The 16,882-nt window shown below is 49.8% G+C and overlaps 1 protein-coding gene across 5 annotated transcripts in view; it reads left to right on the top strand.

Moving 5' to 3' along the window:
• Nucleotides 1-475: 475 nt before the first annotated feature.
• Nucleotides 476-16,882, top strand: part of CCDC88C (coiled-coil domain containing 88C) — a 158,859-nt gene continuing 142,452 nt past the window's right edge. For 4 of the 5 annotated variants that reach the window (XM_023546504.2, XM_023546505.2, XM_023546506.2 and 1 more), the window contains exons 1-3: nucleotides 477-634; nucleotides 1,378-1,478; nucleotides 9,644-9,752. In XM_023546504.2, the coding sequence (XP_023402272.2) occupies nucleotides 575-634; nucleotides 1,378-1,478; nucleotides 9,644-9,752 (270 nt within the window). In that variant the 5' untranslated portion in view covers nucleotides 477-574. Of the gene's footprint in view, nucleotides 635-1,377; nucleotides 1,479-9,643; nucleotides 9,753-16,882 lie in introns of all 5 variants that reach the window. The other variant, XM_003408823.4, reaches the window with a different exon arrangement.

Genomic DNA, 16,882 nt, shown 5'->3' with positions numbered 1-16,882 from the left:
GGGTCGGGCTCCCCAGGCGTGCAGCTGGCTGGGGCGACCTCGCAGGGAGTGAGTCCCAGTTCCGGCACGAGGGGGTCGCCCCGGGGCAGCCGCCCGCAGCGCTCTGCGCCGCACGTGGCGCAGGGGCCCGGGTCGCAAGCGCACGCGCGCAGGGAGGCGCCACGTGCTGTGGCTCCCCCTCCTCGCGTGGGGAGGCTTCGGGGCGGCGGCAGGCGTGCGGGAAAGCCCTGGTTCGCGGCACCCCGCACACGTGCGCCCCACCGCCCGCCAGGGCCCCGCGCCGCCGCCCCACGGCTGCGCTCCAGGGCTGGGCTCCCGGCACCGCGAGGCGGCGCGCCGCAGCCCCGGCGCCGAGGGGCGGGGCCGCCCGCATTGTTCCTCCCCGAGCGGCGGGCCCTCCCTTTCCAGCCCGGGCGGGGCGCGGGGCCGCCAAGGCCGCGGAACGTGGGCTCGCGCCCCGCCTTTGTCTCCCGGCCGTGAGCCGCCGCAGCCCCGCGCCCGCCGCTGGGGCTGGAGCTTTGTGCCGCGGCGCGGGGAAGGGACGCGGGGCCGGAGTCGGCGGGCCGGCCTCAGTATGGACGTGACCGTGTCGGAGCTCATGGAGCTCTTCCTGCAGAGCCCGCTGGTGACCTGGGTGAGTGCCCGGGCTCCTCGCGCCTTTGTGGGTGCACCCGCTCTTCTCTCGTCGGGCTGGGGTCACCGTAAGCCCGATCTGGCCAGGGCTCCCGGCAGCTCCCGGACGCGGGGACGCAGCAAGTGGCTCCCTGCCCGGGTCCGGTCTGCGCACCCGAGTCGGGAGGCGTTTCCAACTCGGGGGCCCGCCGCGCTCCCGGCCGGGCCGAGGGCCGAGCGGTTACACCTGTTCCCGCTGGGGTGCAGGGCTGGCGGCTCTGGAGTGCACAGGGTCCGAGCGGTCACCCCCCCCCCCAGCCCTCGCACCCAGGGCTTGACCATTCCCGAAAGTGACCCTACTCCTCGGACATGACCCCGTGTAGATTCTGAGCCCCTGAGACCAGCCAGTCGATGGCGGTGACCCGTGGGAATTGGGGAGCGCCCAGTGGGAACGGGAACAGACTGGTGTGGATGCAGTGCTTTTCGATTGACTTGAGACGTGAAAAATATATTGAAGAGTCTCTTTTATTTTTTTTTCCGCTCTGGGACACTGGAGAAAAGTGGCGAGGAAGTTTGCCTCCTGCTGTCTCGCGTCTGTTGCCTGGCGCGGGGAGGGAGGAGGCCCTGGGAGAAGGGGGAGGTTGGTGCCTGCTGGAGGGTCTAGTGGGCGTGGGTGACCCCTTGCGCACGTGGCCCGCCGCAGCTTTAAACCGTTTTCCGCATGAGCGTGACTTTTCCTGTTTTCTCCACGACCCGTCCCCACAGGTGAAAACTTTTGGCCCGTTCGGAAGCGGCAACCAGGACAATCTGACCATGTACATGGATTTAGTGGACGGCATCTTTTTGAACCAGATCATGTTGCAAATGTAAGTTCTCCTCTTTTGGGAAGAAAGAAAAAATGATGCTCTAGAAATCTAGAAAGTTTAATAAGGTTGTGGAAGCGGGTTGCAAGGTTGCAGTGGGAAAGATTTGTGCAAACAGGTCCACTAGTATTTCAGTATTCAGGTGTCTTTTTACCATCCATGCGTTTGTTTGGAGAACTCCACGGCAGCGGAGCCGGTAACTTCTTTGATGAAGCTTGGAATTGAATGATTGTCATCCACAACGGTAGAGAGGGCAGTTGATTTCAAACTCTGATACTTACTGTGGTTTGAGTAATGAGGAGTGAAATGAAAAAGCCCTCTTTCTTTTGGGAGGCACAGAACTAACAACTGTCTGGTACAGGAAGTGTGGGGTGTGTCAGGAGCATGGTGGCCACTGTAAAGTTTCAGTCTAGGTTCCCATGCCTGGTTTTGAGTTCCTTTCGTCTTTTTTTCAGTTGCCTGTAACAAATGAAGTCAGTTAAGTACTTTCCCCTGAAGTGGGTTCGAAGGTTACTTTGTTAGGAGAGGGACAGAGGGGGTCAGGTACCGTGGTACTGTTTGTTTTGAAGCATGTGGCTTAAACAGGGTCTTGGTAAAAGTTACACTTGCTAGCTTGTACATCTGACCACATCCCTTCCTGTTGCTGAATTCTGCAGAGCCTGCCTGGTTGCTGCCTGTCACCATGTAGGTGTGGGGCTCCTATGGCTGCATTCTGTTTTTAACTTAGAAACTGCAGGGAACATATTGGAACTGAGTGTCACTATGATTCACAGCCAGTGGAAGCAAAAGAAAACACCGTAATGTTCTCTGCGCATCAGCCCCTTTATGCTTGAGTACTAAGCCAGTTGTCATACTTGAGCATAAACCCATTAGCTAATGAGAATCAGCTTCGCTTGTGGCCCACGAAGGAGGGAGGAGGGGCCGTTTGCTTTGGCATTTTCAGAAAGTGTTTTAAATAGACTTTACCTAAAAACGTCTGTAAAAAAAAAATTCCAAGAACATTGCTCCTTTTCTTTTAATAAGTCATAATGGTGTCATGCTGGGGGAGAGAGACTTCAGTCTGTTTTTTTTAGAAAAATAAACTACTAGCAATCTTCACTGTTTGATTAGATTCTGAAAAGACAAATCTGTCGTCGGCTTTGGCAGCCCTTCAAGGATCACAAAAAACCCTTTGCTGTCAAGTTGATTCCAACTCACAGTGCCCGTATAGGACAGAGTAGAACTGCCCCATAGGGTTTCCAAGGCTGTAAATTTTTATGGAAACAGACTGCCATGTCTTTCTTCTGCAGAGCGACTGGTGGGTTCAAACCGCTGACCTTCGGGATAGCAGCCAAGTGCTTTAACTACTGTGCCACCAGGGCTCCTTTCTAGGAGAACATCAATGAGAATTTGTTTTCTTGGGGTTGCCTCATGGACTATATGAGCTCCAGCAACTCTCCCCCGATTCTGTTAGACCCCGGATATTATTGGACTCCTTTGGTCCAGGGACCATGAAACCTTAGCCTGCCCTTCCCCAAGCCCCAGACTTTAAGAAACCAGCAGTCTACCCAGCCCGTTCATTTGGGGGCTTTACACCCAGGCCGTGGGGAGAACAAAAGCCTGGGGACTGCTTCTCCTTCTTCCCTGACCTTTGGAATTCCTGAGGCCTTTACCACTTGCTTGTAAATCAGGAAAGCCTGTGCGAATGGGTCTCTGAGAAATGCTAGCTCATCACTTGTTCACATTTGACCTGTAGCTAAATTCAGTTAAAGCCCTTCCCTACCCCTCCAGTCCCCCCAGCGCCACCCGCCCCCAAAAATTTTAAATCTTTTCTCCTTTGTGATAAGCCAAGGTAATTCAATCGGGAAGTGGGAGCTGGGTGCTCTTGGGAGTACAAGCAGTGCTTCTGGGTCCTCCTGGCTAGGGCCAGGCTCAGAGAGGAGGGGAGCGGGGAAGCCCGTGGGTGGCTTTCCAGAACAAAGAGCGGCGCCACCAGCGGCAGGGCTTACTGATTGGGTGATTAAAAGGACCCAGGCTCTGGGTGATAGAAATCAGAACTTGGTTTGCCTATGGAAGTGGGTGGGGCCGGATTGGAAAGGGGTCACAGGAACTTTTGGGGGTAGTAGAAATGTGCTTTATATTGATTGGGGTATGCTTCATCTTCTAAAACTTATCAGGCTGCAACTTAAGATATGTGTTTCCTCTGTGTAAAAATTATGTAAATTGAAAAGCCCTAGGTCTCCCTTATACTAACAGTGTGATGCAAGGCAGGTCACTCAGTACCTTAATTTCCTCATCTGTAAAATGGGAAATAAAGTACCTCCTCTAAGAGAGGGTTGTGAGAGTTGAATGAGATGAAGTGCTGACATTTAGCTGGACTGGTATTTGTGGTGTAGTGGTTAAGAGCTGCGTCTGCTAACCAAGAGGTTGGCAGTTCGAATCCACCAGGCACTCTTTGGAAACCCTATGGGGCAGTTTTCCTCTGTCCTAGAGGGTGGCTATGAGTTGTAATCGGCTCAACAGCAATGGCTTTTTTTTTTTTTTTTTTAAACGGGGTGTCAGCTGTTTTCTGATGTACGCATCATCCTAACCCAGAAGGGATTGGAAGCACCCCGTAAGAGTTTGTTTTGTTTCTCAGCCTACTTCTTTCCCCATGTTCTTAGTCCTCTAGATCTAAGAGATCTAAGGCAACAGGACTCTGGGACCCAGGTCCTAGGCCTGCATCTAACACTGTCCTTTAGTCCTGCCTCTGTTTTTACTGCTGCCAAATGGAGATCCGGCTCAGGCTAACTAAGTTAGCGGGTAAGTGATAAGGTCCTTCTGCCTTATTTCCAATGCTCACAGCTCTGCTGTGTGCTCCTCGCCATGTTGGTAGGACCTGAGGGCATCACAGAGCGCAGTGGCTGGCCTCAGAGAAGAGGCATGTTACCTAACACTTCATAGCCATATGGAGGCTGGCTGGGCATCACGTGACTATACCTGGGCATTGTCTCTGGCAACGGAAGGAGGCTGCAGTAGTAGTCCCCCAGCCCTGGCCTCCCAGTGACATCAGTGCTTGGAAGCAGGAAAGCCCCTGGGCTCAGCTTTCAGGGGAGGCCCAAGGCAAGGAGAATTCCTGAATGAGAGTGCACGGCGCTTGGGAAACCAGCTGAGTAGCTCCGGTGTGAATGCAGCTTCTCCCAGTGCCCCATGGTGCCTGAGGGGAAACAAGGGCTCTGATTCACTTGGGATAGATCTTTCATTGTCTCCTAGGAAGTCATTTAAGGGTGTTTACTCGAGCGACATGCAGACACATCCAAATTCCTGCCTATCACTGACTACTTCTGTTACCCTGGGCAAATCATGGAAGCTCTCTAAGCCTCAGTGTCCTGACTGGTAATATGGGGATGATAGTTTACAGTGCTTGGAAGGATTAAGTCACATCATGCATATATAGATATAAAACACGTGCCAATAGTTACTATTGCTACTTGACCCTTCGGGGAAACGTTCATGAAGAGTGAGGCCTGGAGCTGGGTATGAGCACGAGCATGCGCTGTGTGTGCAGGCGTGTGTGTGTGTGCCAGTGCACGCCTGTTCTTGTGAGAGCAGACTCTCAGTGTCACAGCTGTTCAGTGTATTTGGAAAGTCGGGAGTGGGGCTCAGGGTTTGTGCCCTCACAGTGCCTGGGGTGAATTCAGTGCTGTTTGCTTTGTTCAGACCCTTTCCTGACCCCTGGTCTAGCTCCAATATTCAGGACAATGCATTAATTATTCAGAGCCTGGAAACAGTTTGCATTTCTAAAAAAGTATTTGAAGGATGATATTTTTCTCTCTGTGTGCCCGAGAGTTACGTTCCCATTTTGCAGACCAGTGGAGGATAAAAGGGTCAATAGTTGTTGGTCGAATGAGTTTGTGTTGGTGCAAAAAGATCTGGCGGCAGGTATGACACTCTTCATGGGGGCTTTGAGTCCTTCTTAAGAAGTACAGAAAAACGTCATTTTCATTGTAGGAGAATAGGAACACGTAGAAATAAGCAAAATAAAGATTACCTATCGTTCTGTCATGCAGAGGTAGCAATGTGAATGTTCTGGTACCTTCCAGATGTTATCCCTACTGTGTTTTACAAATACGGGCTCACGCTACTGTTTTTTAATATCCAGTTGTTTTTTTTTTTTTTTTTTAATATTGTGTTTTAGGTGAAAGTTGACACAGCAAATTAGGTTCCCATCTAACCGTTTTTATACAAACTGCTCTGTGACATTGGTTACAATTTTCACAGTGTGTCAGCATTCTCATTATTTCCATTCTGTTTGCCCTGTTTCCATTGATGTAGCTTCCCTGCCCCTCCTTGCCTTCTCGTCTTTGCTCTTGGGTAAATGTTGACCATTTGGTCTCATACAGTTGATTGCTTAAGGGGCACATTACTCATGAGTGATACTGTTTATTTTATAAGCCAGCCTATTTGGCTGGAAGGTGACAACAGCCTGTTTTTAACCTACAATATAGCATGACCCTCGTCTCTATCCGTTTCAGTTCAGGGCTTCTGAAGCCAGTGTTAAATTTAGGAAGTCTTTAGACTTGGAACTCTCCAAGTTTGGCGCAGCTGTCAGACACTTGCATCCACGTCTCTGTCCTGTCCTGTCCTTTCGTGGCCTGCTGCTGAACTGTGGGCTTTATGTCTTGGAGCTGGCACATAAGGAAGATCTTTGCTATTAACGTTGGGAAGTGCAGTGGTTACGATACTGTCCTCTTCCTTGGTAGAGAAGCAAATACAGCCCAGGCTTGCTAATGCAGACCTGGCTTCAAAGAACTATAGCCTTTTAGGGCTAGAGGGAGCCGTGCGCATTTTACAGATGAGCACACTGCAGCCCAGAGAACTTCGGCCCGTCTTGGGGGCTGGGTGCAGTCCCTGTTTCCTGACTCGCATTTCCAAACCCTGCAGCATGGAGAGGTGGAGGCTCACCTGTAGATAGGCCTTCCTGAACCAGCCTGGAGCCTTTTGTTTTGATTCAGTTTCCTGATAACCTCTGTTGACCCTGAGAGTCTGCCTGAAAGGGGGGAGTGCTGATGACGATGATAGTTAGCGGAATTAACACACACAGTGAATGTCCAGGTTCTTCTGGGGTGTTGTTTCAAAATTGCATCTGGGATTGCGTCCCAGAATAAGAGAGAAAGCCATGGCAGTCTACTTGGGTAAAGACATACAGCCTTGGAAACCCTACGGGGCAGTTCTGCTCTGTCCTGTAGGGTCGCTGTGAGTTGGCATCAACTCAGTGGCAGTGGGTTTGGTTTGTTTTTTTCCAGAGTAAAAGCAGGCATGGTCAGAGGCTGCCCTGGCTGTTAGCTGACGGAAACCCAGGTCCCCAGCCCCCCTGCCCCGTGTAGCAGACCCCTACGGTGTATGCCTGGGCTTCACATCTCTGCAGAGGTCCCGTCGGACTCAAGTGAAAGCTGGGACGGCAGTAATAGTGAAATAGAACAGCCTTGCGTGTTCTCTTAGTTCTGCTATTTTAAGAAGCACATTTGTCACTTCGCGAAATTGCTTCTCATCTGTCTTTTAAAGCATCTCCAGGAGAGGCAGGAGAATTGCACCTTTCGGATAAATTACTTTGTAACGCGAGGTCCACTTCTGTAGCTGAAAACGCCTTTGTGGTTTGAATTTTGAACGCCTTCTCTCTTCCTAAATTAATTTCCACTGAATTGTTAACCCTTATTTTCTCAGTAATGAATGGCTCCAGGAGAAGTATGTAACATGTAAATGGCTTGGCCAGACTCCATCACTGCGTGGGGAACAATAAGAGTGTCACATGGCAGTTGAAAAGACCTTCTCTGGTTGCCTTGAGATACCCACGTGACAGTTTTAGGGGATACACGGTGCCCGAATAAAGTCCACAGCTGATTATTATATGAAAGGAATTGTCTTACGCTTAACCCAATGTAAGTCCTCATAAAAAAAAAAAAAAGTCCTCATATTTTAGTGTAAATCTCAAATATTCGCTTAATGGTTGAATTTTAAACAGCTTGTATTAAAAAACATCATACTTCCAATGCCGTTTTCAAATGATTTCCTATTTGTTGGTTTTCTGCTCAGAGCCCCCTGGCATTGAGATTATTTCCTGAACCCCCCAAAACCCCTTCCTGTGCTTCTCTCAGGAGCGAGGGCACCATTTATGAGGCAGGAGGAAGCCTGCCTGTCTTCCATCCACCAGCCCCAGAAGGCTCTGCACCCTGTCACCGGGCTTGGATGACAGGCCCTCATTTGAATTAGACGTCCTTTGCGGTGTCTTGGGACAGTCATATGGCAGAGAGGGCTTTGTTACGGAAAGCAGCATGCTGTCCATGGGGAGGTGGAAGCTAAATCTTCCCAAATAGGAAACATCTTTTGACACAGGGGATTTTGATAAATGTCTCTGTATATAGATAAGTGAAATGATAAATCACTTGATTTCAATTTCTAGTTTCGTCTCAACCAGACCTGCCTTTTGCCAGAGATTGGAAAATAAATGACGCTCTGGGGGTCTCCCACATGAGTTGTTTGTGTCTCTAAACCAGTTGCCGTGGAATCGATTCTGACTCATGGTGTCCCTGTGTGTGTCAGAGTAGAACCGTGCGTCATAGGGTTTTTAGTGGCTGATTTTAAAAGTAGATTGCCAGGTGTTTCTTCCGTGGTGCCTCTGGGTGGACTCGACCCCCCAACCTTTCAGTTGGCAGCAAGCATGTTAACCATCTGCACCACCCAGGGACTTCCTTTGTGTCTAGTCTTTTTTTTTTTTATATAATTTTATTGTGCTTTAAGTGAAAGTTTACAAACCCAGTGCCGTTGAGTCGATCCCGACTCATAGCGACCCTATAGGACAGAGTAGAACTGCCCCATGGAGTTTCCAAGGAGTGCCTGGCAGATTTGAACTGCCGACCCTTTGGTTATCAGCTGTAGCACTTAACCACTATGCCGCCAGGGTACACACTGTCAATTACTCTCCCTTCTAATGAGACAGCCCGCTCTCTCCCTCCACTCTTTTTGTGTCCATTTCACCAGCTTCTAACCCCTTCCACCCTCTCATCTCCCCTCCAGGCAGGAGATGCCAACATAGTCTCAAGTGTCCACCTGATCCAAGAAGCTCACTCCTCACCAGCACCCCTCTCCAAACCATTGTCCAGTCCAATCCATGTCTGAAGAGTTGGCTTTGGGAATGGTTCCTGTCCTGAGCCAACAGAAGGTCTGGGGCCCATGACCACCAGGATCCTTCCAGTCTCAGACCATTAAGTCTGGTCTTATGAGAATTTGGGGTCTGCATCCCACTGCTCTCCTGCTCCCTCAGGGGTTCTCTGTTGTGTTCCCTGTCAGGGCATGTGTCTACTCTTCATGTTTCCTGGTAGGGCATGTATGGCATGTAGTGTCACAGACTGGTTATGTCACTTTTTCACGATGGAGATGTGTCCCTGGAATGGACATCACAGGCAGGACCAGCCCATGTCAGTTCCTGAGGGAGGAGGGAGGACCTGAGTTACATAGAAAGTTTATGATTCTATTGGTTGATACATCAAACCAGGAAATATAGCACTGCTTTTTCCTTTTCTACCATTCTTGAGTAGGAGCCCTGGTAGCAGAGTGGTTAAAGTGTTTGGCTGCTAACTGAAAGGTCAGTGGTTCAGTGATTCAAACCTTCTGTCAACTCTGTGGGAGAAAGATGTGGCAGTCTGCTTCCATAAAGATTTATTTACAATTCTACCCTGCCCTGTAGGGTCGTTATAAGTTGGAATTAACTCGATCTCAGTGGGTTTTGGTTTTTGGACCTTTCTTGATATTTCACATATTTTGTTTGGTTCACCTTTTAATCCTTTTAGTCTCAAAATATATTTTTGGTTAGGTTATTGACTTTTATACCACATAACCGCTTTGTGTCTGCATTTGCACATGCTTGTTGATGGGAAAATAACACTGATTAGGGGCATGTGGTAAGCTAGGGACTTTCATTCCTTAGCTTCTTGGAATCCAAGACGGCCCTATGGGGTAGTTTGGGAGCAGGAAGGTGGCTCGCCTAAGACCCACAGCGTGTCAGTGGTCGAATCAGGATTTGAATTGAGCCACGCGGTCACATCCTGGCAGTAGCTGGGCTTGGGGAGGACTAAAGGCTTGACGGTGGCTGGGAAAGGAAGTGTGGCAGATACAGGGAGATGCCATTTCCTTTCTCGTGTTTCTTCCCCTAGAGATCCCAGGCCGACAAACCAGCGCATCAACAAGCACGTCAACAACGACGTGAACCTTCGCATTCAGAACCTGACCATCTTGGTGAGGAACATTAAGACCTACTACCAGGTAAGGGAAGGAGCCCTGGTGGCAAATGGTTAAGTGCTCAGCTGCTCACTGAACGGTCAGCCATTCCAACCCACCCAACTACTCCGTGGGAGAGAGATGTGGCAGTCTGCTTCCGTATAGATTACAGCTTTGAAAACCCCATGGGGCAGTTCTACTCTGTCCTGTGGGGTCGCTGTGAGTTAGAATCAATTTGACAGCAATGGGTAATGGATTTCCCAGGTAAGGACAGTGATCATGTGTGTCTGGCAATGTCATCACTCGAAAGGTTTCCCCTCAGGAAGCTGAGAGGAAATGATGTCCGTGTTTAGGTATTCGAGTGCTGACACTTGGTGTGTTTTATTTGAACCCTTATGTTTTGGTGTGTTGAAAAGGGTCGGATGTTGCAGTCGCTTTTCTTTGTTAGCAGTTGTTCTTTGGGCTGGCTGTACAGCCTGGGCCTCGTGCTGTAGGGCCCCAGAGGGCCTTGGCTCATGCATGCAGCTGAATAGGGGCTGGATGGAGCAGCTCCCTGCTGGGCCAGCCCCCTCAGCTGTGGCTCGGTAGGGCCTCTGTACATGAGGAACTCAAAGGGCTGAGGGAGAGAACCTAGTGCCTAGTGCGAGGGAGAGAAGGGATGGCAAAATGGTAATGTGCAAGCCGAGGAGGGACTTGGCAGGCTTCTAGGTTGCAAACAGGAACACTGGGGTTACCGTGTGGAGTGTCCACTTTTCGGGTACTCACCACGCCTGGTTGGAGTGTGGCTGGTGGGTCAGGCGAGCAGCCCCACTCCAGCCTTGGGAAGGTTGGTTGAGAATCTTTGATGATGTTCGTGATCTTTACTTGACCAGCACTGATGGGCAGTGGACTTAACTGTGTGCCCTGGAGCCCTGGTTTTCAAGCTTCTTAGCAGTGAAACTTTTTTCAACCTCCAAATGACCTTGAAACCCCAGATGAAGTCCGAGTGATTCTGACGGACTTGGGGCCTGCAGGACCTGGCTGCCTCTGCTTGGACCCCTTGTCTCCCTCCGGGACATTTCTGTGGACTCTTGAGGCTCCAGGGAACATGGTGTGAGAACCACTGCTCAAGAACAAGTCCCTCCACAGTCATGCCAAGGTTGCACTAAGCCAGGTCAGACCCTGCCTCAGATCAGTCTCAGCACTCAGATTCCAGTGCTGCAACTTGGTCTTGGTTCTGGGGCCTGGGGGCATCTTCGGACATCGTGCAGCAGTGGATGACTCCAAGGTCGGCTGAGGGGCTCTGGGTGGGCCGCCATCGATAATTCGTACTCTAGCATCCGACTGCACTCGGGGCCCCTGGTCCCACCAAGAGATGTGGTCGCTGCAGGAGCCCTTGCTGCTGTTTCAACGGGAGTTTGAAACAGGATGGGGGAGGGGGTGAGTGCACAGTGTCCTTCGTTTTCTAAGTTGGTTTGGTTTCTATTCTCTTCCCTTTGGGCTTAGGGTGCGTGAGAGGGGATTGGGGTGCTGGGATGGTTAGCTTGTGCGGGCTAGTTCAGTGAGGCACTGTCCCCACTGAGCGCCACAGGAGGCCTAGAGCCAGACCCCTTGTTGGAGCTACAGCTGTCAGCTGCCCTGAGGAGAGGGCTGGAGGTTAGGCTTCTCTGTCAGCGAGGCTGGCTGAGACACGGACAGGCCAAGGAGAGTCTGGTGTGGGGCCCTCTGAGAGCTGGGTCAGGGGCTTGGGCCCTTGTCTGGGCATCACATTGGGCATCCGGTTGAATTGGCCCCCGGCTTACGGCAACCCCATGCACGATAGGAGGAAATGCTGCCCGGTTCTGCACCATTCCCGTGATCAGCTGTAGACCGGACTTCTGTGATCTACGGGTTTTCACTGGCTGATTTTTGGAAGTAGATCGCCAGGCCTTTCTTCTTAGTCCGCCTTGGTCTGGAAGCTCCACTGAAACCTGTTCACCATCATAGCACCACACAGGCCTCCACTGACCAGAGGTGGCTGCACACGAGGTACCTTGGCCGGGAATCAAACTCTGGTCTTTCCATAGGCAGTGAATCTCACCTAGTGCTTCCTTTGTGATCGCCACTGGAGCAGAAGTTGGGCTAAAGGTGGTAGCACTGCTGGAGGACCGGTGGTGTCTGTGGTGAGGGTCCGGGCCCAGGCATGGAGGGAGCTGTCTGGCGGCTGTGCAGCAGGTACTTACTCAGTGTCCACTCCGGGCCAGGCTCCAGGCAGGCTCTGGGGTGTGGACTCAGATGCCACTTGTGGTAAGCAGGTGCTTTTAGCACTGTGAGCAGGGGGCAAGGGCAGGAGAATCAGAGGGTGCTGAAGCTTCAAGAGGCAGGACCCCTAACCTGGTCTGTGTGGGAGGGGAGGTGACACCTGAGCAGAGTTTCACGGGCAACTAAGTCTCCAAGTTTGGAGGGTCATGGGAAGGAGAGGAAGGGAATTGGATAGTCAGGGAGAACAGGGGTGTGAAGACCCGAGGCAGCTCAGTCCAGATCAACATCTCCACAGTTACTTGCATGCAGGCATTTTTACCAAATTTCAGATGAGTTATTTGCATTTCTACCCAGATACACTGAATCAGAATCTACATTTTAACAAGATCCCAAAGTGATCCTTCTGTATAATACATTTTGAGAACCACAGCCCTACTAGTGGTTCTCAGAATTGGTCCCTAGCCAGCAGCATTAGCATCGCTGGGGAACTCATTACAAGTGTACTTTCTCAGCAGGGCTTCGAACTGGAATGAACCTGTTTGAAGCCCTGTGCTAAAAACTCTGAAGAACTCAAACAGAAACCTGTACACTGATGTACACTGCGGCACTTTTCACTGTAGCCAAAAAGCGGAAACAGCTGAAATGTCCATCAACAGATGAATGGATAAACAAAATGTGATACAGCCGTATAACGGAGTATTACACAGCCTCAAAGAGAAGGGAAGTCCTAATCTGTGCCACAACATGGATGAACCTTGAAAACATCGTGTTGAGCGAAAAAAGTCAGTTGCAAAAGGAAAAATACTGTGCGATCTCACTTATGTGAAATAAGCAAACCTATATATAGAAATCAAGGAAACCCTAGTGGTGTAGTGGTTAAGTGCCATGGCTGCTAATCAAAGGGTCAGCAGTTCGAATCCACCAGGCACTCCTTGGAAACTCTATGGGGCAGTTCTACTCTGTCCTATAGGGTTGCTATGAGTCGGAATCGACTCGACGGCGCTGGGTTTTCTGGGTTTTTATAGAAACCAAAGATTATTAGTGGTTACCAAGAGTGGGAGGAAGGAGAAAAGGGGGATTTTTTTTGTTTAGGGGGTATTGAATGTATATTAATGGTAGTGGAATATTTTGGAAAAGGGTAGTGAGAATGGTTGCACAAGATAAAAAATGTAATCAGTGTCATTGCACTGTAAAAGTAGAAGTTGTAGTATTGGCAGATGTTTTGGGGTATATATTTTTACCACACCAAAAAAAAACTGGGAAGGATGTGAACATGAGAGATGATGATAGAGAATCAAGCTTCAAAATGGGCTTGCAAGGCTGGCCAGAGCCCAGGGATGACACTCAGCAGGTGTGTCCCACTCTGCGTGTGGCTGATTGCAGTGACGAAGGTCTCAGGTGGAGGCCGAGCACTCCCTCAGGTGCAGGTCAGGTTTCCAGCCCGTTGGAGTGGCGGAGCACAGCTAGACGCTCGTGCACGGTGGTAGGCTGTGAACTTGCTGTCCTCTGTTCTTGCTGGCCAGGGCAGGACCAGGGCGGGTTATCTTTTGTTTACCAGAGCATCTGTAGTGAATAATTTCATCTTTCTTTTTTTTTTTTGCTGGCAGCTGTATTTCTCCCAACCCTATAGCATCTTCCTACAGAATCAAAGCCTCTTTTCAAATTTACAATCCCTGACGGGGGTGGATGAGCCTGTAAGCAAGGTAAGCACAGGCTTACTTGTGCTTACTTACTAATCTGTAGTGAACAGTCTCACATTTAGTGAACAATTTTGAAGCTGTAGTGAAACCCATGTGAATTGTTCGCCACAGATTAATAAGTAAGCATGAGTAAGCCTGTGCTTACATTGCCTGTTGGATTATCCGTCCTTGGGCAGGACCCATACCATTGATGACCAAGCAGCTTCTGGGCGTCCGGGCCCAGGCTGGACAGAAGGGGCTTGAGACGGTCAGTGTGAGAAGCCCGTTGCCGTTCATGGGGCACTGCTTAGAGTCCAAAGGATGGACAACGATCAAACGAAGGAAAAGATGACTATCTCAGAGTGTCAGGGCCCAGGAAGACGTAGGGTTGGGAACGAGGACCCCGCATCCTCTTCGCCTCTGTCAGCTCCCTGAGGGCAGGGCTGTGCATGCCAGAAGCCTCAGCCTGCTTCCGAGGCGATGGCCAGTCAGAGCTGAGATGCTGGCTTGAAGGGCTAACTCACATTAATTGTGCACAGTGTCCTTTTCCCTCCAAATTTTTTTTAAGATAAAGTTAAATTCTCATCAAATAAGTAATACGTGCTCTTTATAAGAAACAGCCTGGACAACGAACAAGTAGGAAGAAAAAAGAACCACCCACCAGAATCTCAGCACCCGAAGACAATCACCATTAACATTTTTATGTTTCCTTCCAGTCATTTGAATGAATACTTTTTGTTTTACGTGGTTGTGGTCATGCCATATATACAATTGCATATCCTGCCTTTTTTCCCTCCCACCTAATACTATAGCATAAACATAACTGGTTATTGTTGTGAAGGGCTATTCAAGAATGTTTTCCAAAAGAACTGCTGCCCATTCCCCTTTCCCCCTTTGAAAGTAGCCCTTCAGGTTGTGAGGGCTGAGAAATACCGTGAGACAAGTGTTGTACCTACTGACTGGCCAGGCCAGCGAGGGTGAGCAGTCGCCCTGAGTGAGTGGGACTCACCCTTGCCCATGGCTCTTCAGTGGACACATCAAGGTCGTAGACTCTTGCCCTGGGTCTTGTTTTCCCCTTCTTTGCTGAGACACAATGTTTGGAAGGACAGGGGCCTGTGGAATAGCATGGGCGTGTTTCGTCAGGCAGCTCACGTTTTGCCTCTTAAAAACCTGTGGGGACGAAGGGTCCTGCCTTTTCCTGGGGCATAGAAGGTGGGCAAATACCAGCGTGGCCGGGATTCAGTCTGACCATCAGATCCTCAGTCCTGTTCCCTGACCTGCCATGCTGGAATCTTTTGGCCCTGGAACCTGCATTTTAACCAGTGCCCCAGCTGTTTGAGTCTGATCACCAGCCTGACAGGATTGAGGGGCAGAGCAGTGGCTCTCGAAGTATGGTCCCCAGATTAGCAGCATCAGCATCACTTGAGAACTTGTTAGAAATGCAGATTCTCAGGCCCCTCCCCAGACCTACTGTGCAGGACCCAGCAACCTGTGTTTTTAACAAGCCTGCCCTGGGATTCTGGTGCACGCGCAACTGAGAGCCGCAGGCTTAGGGCTTTTCTCATGATGTGGTGAAGAGCAAGCTTCACCCGGTCTGGTCTCCTGGGCCAGAGGGAGCGCAGGAGTTCTCTCAGGGGACTCCTTCTCCTGCACACCTCACCTTCCCTGGGATGGGAAGGCAGGGTCCTGGCAGCCGCTGTGGAGGGGAGGGAGAGGATGCAGTGATGAGAAGGTGACGTTAGGGGGCTGCCAGGAAGGGGCAGGGAAAAGCAGAGTCTGCAGGACCTTAGAGAGAGAGTGCCTGGTTCAGTCTCTGCATTTTAAAGAAGAAAAGAGCTGATCATTCCAAAGTGGGGACTCCAGCTCTCTAGGGACAAAGTTCCCCCAAGACGGGGCATCTGCCGAGAGGACTGGAGGAAAGATGTGCCTGGACCTGAACTTCATGCTGCCTCATGCCTTTTGGCTGGTCAAGTTTTGAGCCCAGTGTCATATGATTCTTGTTTTACTCATTCAACAGCCAGGCTCTTTTTATCTGAGTCTTTTCTTTTTTTTTTAAAACTTTGATTTTTATAATTGTTCCATTTTGCATTCAGAGCCTCTCCTACTGGCATTAAATACACGTTCATTTTATAGTGGAGCCAGTATGGGGGCTAATATAGCGGAAACATCCGGTGTCTCGAATTACTGAAGTGTGTTCGTTCTTGGGGGTTGTGCAGTACGTCGCCCTGTCCCAGTCGTCCGTGATGTTGCTCCTTCTCCTAACAGATAACAGCATAATTAATGACGTGACTTTTCTGAGGTTTCTTTGGCATCATGTTTATGGGGCCCACTTCAAACATTGGTTCTAATAAACTTGGTGTGTGTTAATGAGAGGTCCGTCTTTGCTTCTGAGTCCACATATGGCTAAAAATAAAAACTCAGTGGCCGTCAAATCGATTCTGACTCACGGTGACCCCATGTGAGTCAGGGCAGGACCGTGCTCCATGGGGTTTTCAGTGACTGAGTTCTCAGAAGTAGATGGCCAAGCCTTTCTTCCAAGGTGCCTCTGAGTGGATTTGAACATTAAACATTTTAGTTAGCAGCAAAGTGCTTAACCATCTGTGCCACCTAAGGACTCCCACGTATGGCTCTCTTCCCTGAAATCAGGATCTTTAGATGGGTGTAGGACTTAACAGAGAAAAAATAAGTCGGGGACCAACCTACAGGACTGACTCTGAAGTGGGAAATATTATAATAAGTTTCTTTGAGTTTCTCCCCTCCCTGATGGTGCCGCTGCTTCTCATTGCCTAGTGAAGGGGTGAGTCTTTGTAGTCCTAAAAGCCCGCAGTCTGATGACCTGAGACAACCAAGGTTTAGAGTTTAAGATCATCTTGAGAAAGTTTTGTTTTAAGAGATCCTTGAACTTGACTTCTCTCACTTTTGGTCTCTTGACATGCTCAGAAGGCCAGAATAGACCCCTAATGTTCTTGATCTGAAATGAAAAACTGCAGAATAAATACAGTCCAGGGTGCCTTATCTTCTATAGTTGTGTTTCTTTTTCCTTTATTGCTTTGAAAAATTAAAAATAAAACAAGCACCCATGTACTCATTGTTCAAAACGAATAGGAATGTGGATATTTTTCCTCTTGCTTCAGACTTCCTTTTTTTTTTTTTTAAAAAAAAAGAAGTGTTTTTCTAATAAGGTAGAAGTCTCCAGAATGCCTCTACTAAGTTCAGTTATCCTTCCTGCCTCCTTGGAGATAACTACTACCATAAATTTGGTGAGTTTCCAGTTCA

Source organism: Loxodonta africana, chromosome 10 (assembly GCF_030014295.1).
Source record: "Loxodonta africana isolate mLoxAfr1 chromosome 10, mLoxAfr1.hap2, whole genome shotgun sequence".
Lineage (NCBI taxonomy): Eukaryota > Metazoa > Chordata > Mammalia > Proboscidea > Elephantidae > Loxodonta > Loxodonta africana.
Note: the sequence above shows the minus strand (reverse complement) of the source record. Positions and strands in the feature narration are given on the sequence as shown.